The 4,727-nt window shown below is 39.7% G+C and overlaps 1 protein-coding gene across 1 annotated transcript in view; it reads left to right on the forward strand.

Annotated features, from left to right (window-relative positions):
• Window positions 1–4,727, forward strand: part of LOC101864077 — a gene marked incomplete in the record, with an annotated part of 69,882 nt that overhangs the window by 12,389 nt on the left and 52,766 nt on the right. Inside the window, 1 exon segment of the mRNA XM_013085087.2 lies at window positions 328–1,154. Within this exon segment, the coding sequence (XP_012940541.1) occupies window positions 856–1,154 (299 nt within the window).

The following is a 4,727-nucleotide window of genomic DNA, read 5'->3' on the forward strand; positions in this document are numbered from 1 at the left end:
TTTTAAGGGGGGGGGGGGTGGTATTTCAGAGGGTTTAGGGGTTTGGTGTTTGTTTTTGGTTTTGGTTTTTTTGTCAGTATTAACTTTTCTTACAACCATCTGAAAAAAATGTGTCCATGGACATGCTGGGCTTTCTCTCATCACATAATCGCATTGTGTACATGTGAGATTCACTGTCCATATCTCCTACTCCATCATTAGTCATGTTTGACCTCCTGTATGTGTGCACTGGATCTGTTTAGTACGATATTAAACAGAAATCTTTCTGTCTATTGTTAGCTAACATATGTACAGATTATAATGTAAGTATTCTACGTCTTTCCACAGCTCGAAAGGATTTAATAGTTAATAGTTGCAGGCAATGCAACTAGGAAATCTGGACAAACTACAACATTAACCACACACCCGTCTGGAGTCTCCAACATTTCATCAGCTCCCAGCGAGGATCACATTCTCATCTCTTCTTGCAAAGAAGCTGTCATTCAGTACATGGATATTATTCATTGTCTATACCGTTGAGACGTTGCCTACAACAACTGACAAAGTCATCTTTGTTCGACATATTTTTTGACAACACTGTGGGAGCTCTGCGTATGATATGTTGAAGATTGCGGCATTCGTCTGAAATTGAATTAATCTCCCCCGCTGTCGAGAGTGTTTGAATCATCGTCATCAACATCGCCTGCACAAGAAACATCGACATCTAGAACACGAAAACTGAATCCTTTGCTGTTAAAATTCCAAATTCTCAATAAGAACTTAGGGGAAAATTCGTTGTTTTGCATCAGCATTTTGCACTCGACATCACACATCTAACCAAATCCGTACATCAAATTATCGGGATTCCCCAGCACAATGTTTCGTGTCCTATTCGCTATCGCAGTCCTCGCCGTGTGGATGAGCTTCATTCACGTACATGGCAAGGGTGAGTTTCAGTGGATGGGCTACGATAAATTCGACTTGCTGAATGAAAAGTTCAGTACTGTAGACGGAAAAAACTGTATCTCTAAGAGCAAGGATCAGCTGACCCTGCCGACGGATGCGGTCTCCCAGCTGCCATATTATAACGAGCTCTTGACGAGGGTTTGGTACAGGAACAGGACTGCTCTTATCCATCTACACAATATGGCTTTAAACAGAGCTTTTTTCTTCAGGTATTTCTCACTCATCTTGCATTGTTTCTGATTTTACTTTTCATATTGGTGATGCTATTGTATATTATATTGTTGTTACTGTTGATTTTACAGCTATTTTTCCTCTCTATTATTCTCTTGCTATCTCTCTCTCTCTCTCTCTCTCTGTCTCTCTCTCTCTCTCTCTCTCTCTCTCTCTCTATTGTTCTCCTGCTATCTCTCTCTCTATGCCTCTCTATTTCTCTCTCTATTTCTCTTTATCTATCTATCTATCGTTCGATCTATCTCGCTCTCTGAATTCCCCTCTCTATCTATCTGCCTGTTTTAACTATCTACCATAAGTATTATATATATAATATATATATATAAAGAGAGAGAGAGAGAGAGAGAGAGAGAGAGAGAGAGAGAGAGAGAGAGAGAGAGAGAGGGGGGGGGGTTGAGGGTCTAGTAATCGAGGTCGATTTTAAATAAAATTAAGTCTCTTATCATCATACTCTCTTTTTATCGTCGATGTGCTGTCGACAAAAACTATACAATCAACACACCTCTTATCCTTCTCTCTCCTCTTCTCTCTCTCTCTCTTTCTCTCTCTCTCTCTCTCTCTCTCTGTCTTTCTCTCTCTCTCTCTTTGTCTTTCTCTCTCTCTCCCTCTCTCTCTCTCGCTATCTCTCTCTTTCTCTTTCTCTCTCTCTCTCCGTCACACACACACACACACACACACACACACACACACACTCCCTCTCTCTCTCTCTCTCTCTCTCTCTCTCTCTCTCTCTCTCTCTCTCTCTCACATCCATATACATTCACGTACTACATCTATCATTTTCATAATAATATACCCTGGCGTATACTCATTTGTAACATTCAAGGACCCACTGGTTACATATAATAAAAACTGGATTTTATTCGACATCATCATCATCTAGTGCCAGATCTGCGTCAGACATCGGCGATCATGGTTTTCCATTAATTCCTTTGCTCGGATGCTCTAAAAAAAAGCTGTGTTTCCCTGAGCTTTCCCTGTTACCCATTTGTTTAGGTTCCCTAAGTATGTTGTTCTGGGCCTACCCCTGCCTCGCTTGCCCTCAATTTTGCCAGTGAGAGCTAGATGTTCAAGACCCTTAAGTCTATTCAGGTGTCCCCAAAACTGCATTTGTCGTTTCCTGATTGTTTTTAACATTGAGCGTCTCACGTGGGCTTCATCAAACTCTACCTCATTTGATTTCTTTTCCTCCCACGATACTCTTAGCAGTCTCCTAATACGGGGTGCCCACTACGGCTGGATCGGGTCGATCGCCCGACTCGATCGCCTGAAACTGAAAACAAACACGTTTGTTTTTTAGGCGATCGAGTCGGGAGATCGGGCTGATCGGCCGATCCCATCCGTAGTGGGCACCCCGTATAAAAAACCTCATTTCTGTTGCTTCTCTTTTATTTTCACTGTCTTTAGTGATTGTCCAGCATTCACAGACATATAGAAGGGTTGACCAAACATAGCATTTCAGGACTTTCATTTTGGTGTTCATTGAGATGTTTCCATTTTTCAGGATTGGGCTCAATTTATTGAAACTAGCCTTAGCCAGTATAGTTCTCCTTTTCATTTCTGTGAAACATTTGGCATCAGATGTTATCATATATCCTAGATATTTAAACTGTTGGACTTGTTTGATCTGTTCACCTTTGGTAATGAGATTACAACTAGGATTTGCAGCTTTTTTGGATATTACCATGCATTCAGTTTTCTTTACATTCAGCATGAATTCTTTTCGTTCACTTTCTGTTACAACAGTATAGAGAAGCAATTATGGGTCCTTTTCGGAGCCTGCTATTGAAACTGTGTCATCTGCATACCTGATGTTACTTATTTTTTCTCCGTTTACTTTGAGACCTGGACATTCTTTTATGTTTCTAAGGATTGTTTCACTGTACATGTTAAAGAGGTCTGGTGGCATAACACATCCTTGCCTCATTCCTCGCCGTATCTGCTTATATTCACTGTGTTCTCCATTAATTCGTACAGCAGCGTTTTGGTCCCAGTACAAACTTCTGGTAATTCTTAGATCTTTTCCATCTATGCCTAGCTTTTCCAGTATTTTAAATAGCTCATCATGTCTAACTTTATCGAAGGCCTTTGAATAATCTATGAAGCATAAATACAGATCTTTCTGAGCTTCAACACATCTTTCCATTAACATTGTTAATCTAAATATAGCATTTCTGGTGGCCTTGTCAGGAACAAAGCCGAATTGCGTTTTAGAAATCTCTGGTCTTACACTTTTTCTCAATCTTTCCATTATTACTTGCAGCAATATTTTAGTAAAGTGACTCATAAGGCTGATTGTTCTATGCATATCACACTCAGTGGCACCTGGTGTTTTAGGTAAAGCTATAAAAACGAATTCATCATATCTTCTGGGATCTCACCGCTGTCATAAATAGCATTTAGGAGCTTTGTTGTCATTTCAGTGCCCACTTCTTCAAGCACGACAATCACTTCATCTGGAATATTATCTGGCCCTGTGGCTTTTCCTTGTTTCATTTTCCTAATGGCAGCTTGTACTTCTGCTTTCAGTATTGGTGGTCAATTTATTTCATTCTTTATTACCGGTTTTTTCCCCTCTATTATCTTTGAAAAGTTCTTCTATGCATTCTGACTATCTGTTTAAGACATCCCCGTTGTCCTTTAAAATATCCCCTCCCTTTGATCTTATGCATCCTGTATTTGAGCATCCTTTTATCCCACTTACTTCTGGAATGCATGTATTTGCTGTCTTTGTATTGGTTATAGACTTCTTTATTAGTTGACACTGATCATTTATCCATGTTTCTTTTGCTTCGTCGCATTGTTTCTTTATTTCCCTGTTTAAGATGTTGTACTTTTCCACATTTGATTTTGCCTTTCTCCTCTCTTCCATTCGTTTTAATATGTCGTGGGTCGTCCATTTTTTATTAGCTTTTTTAGCTTCCGGGGGGGGGGGTATTTTTTTCCACAGCATCCATTATTGAGTCTTTCATTTTCCTCCATAGTTCTTTCGATTTAGTAATGTTTTCCAAAGCTTGAGGTTTATTTCTTACATCTATGGAGAAACGTTCTTTCAGTTCTTGATTTGTCTTTAAAAGACCTATGTCAAATTTAGGTTGATACTTTGACTTGTTTTGTTTCTTCAGTCTTATCTGCATTTTACACATGACTGGTACATGGTCACCATCACAGTCTGCCCCTGGCAGTGATTTAGACGATTTTATTTTATTTCTAAAACGTTTCTGAATAAGTATGAAGTCTATTTGATTTCTACTTCTATCGCCAGGACTCTTCCAAGTGTAACGTTTTCTGGGATGATTTTGCGACATAAGGAACAGAATAAGTGTGCTTTTCATTTCTTAGATTGGGACATTCACACAACTGAGATCAGTAAGCTCGGTTTGTAGAATGCACGTTTGTAGAATGCACGTTTGTAGAATGCACGTTTGTAGAATGCAAGTTCAGGAGAACTCGGTTTGAATCCTTCATGGCATCTTCAAAAACTTGACAAGCTTGAAGAGTTATCACCTCTCCCAATTCACCCCACTCCACCCCCACCCCCTCCACCACCC

This window comes from Aplysia californica, unplaced genomic scaffold (assembly GCF_000002075.1).
Source record: "Aplysia californica isolate F4 #8 unplaced genomic scaffold, AplCal3.0 scaffold00343, whole genome shotgun sequence".
NCBI classification, from domain to species: domain Eukaryota; kingdom Metazoa; phylum Mollusca; class Gastropoda; order Aplysiida; family Aplysiidae; genus Aplysia; species Aplysia californica.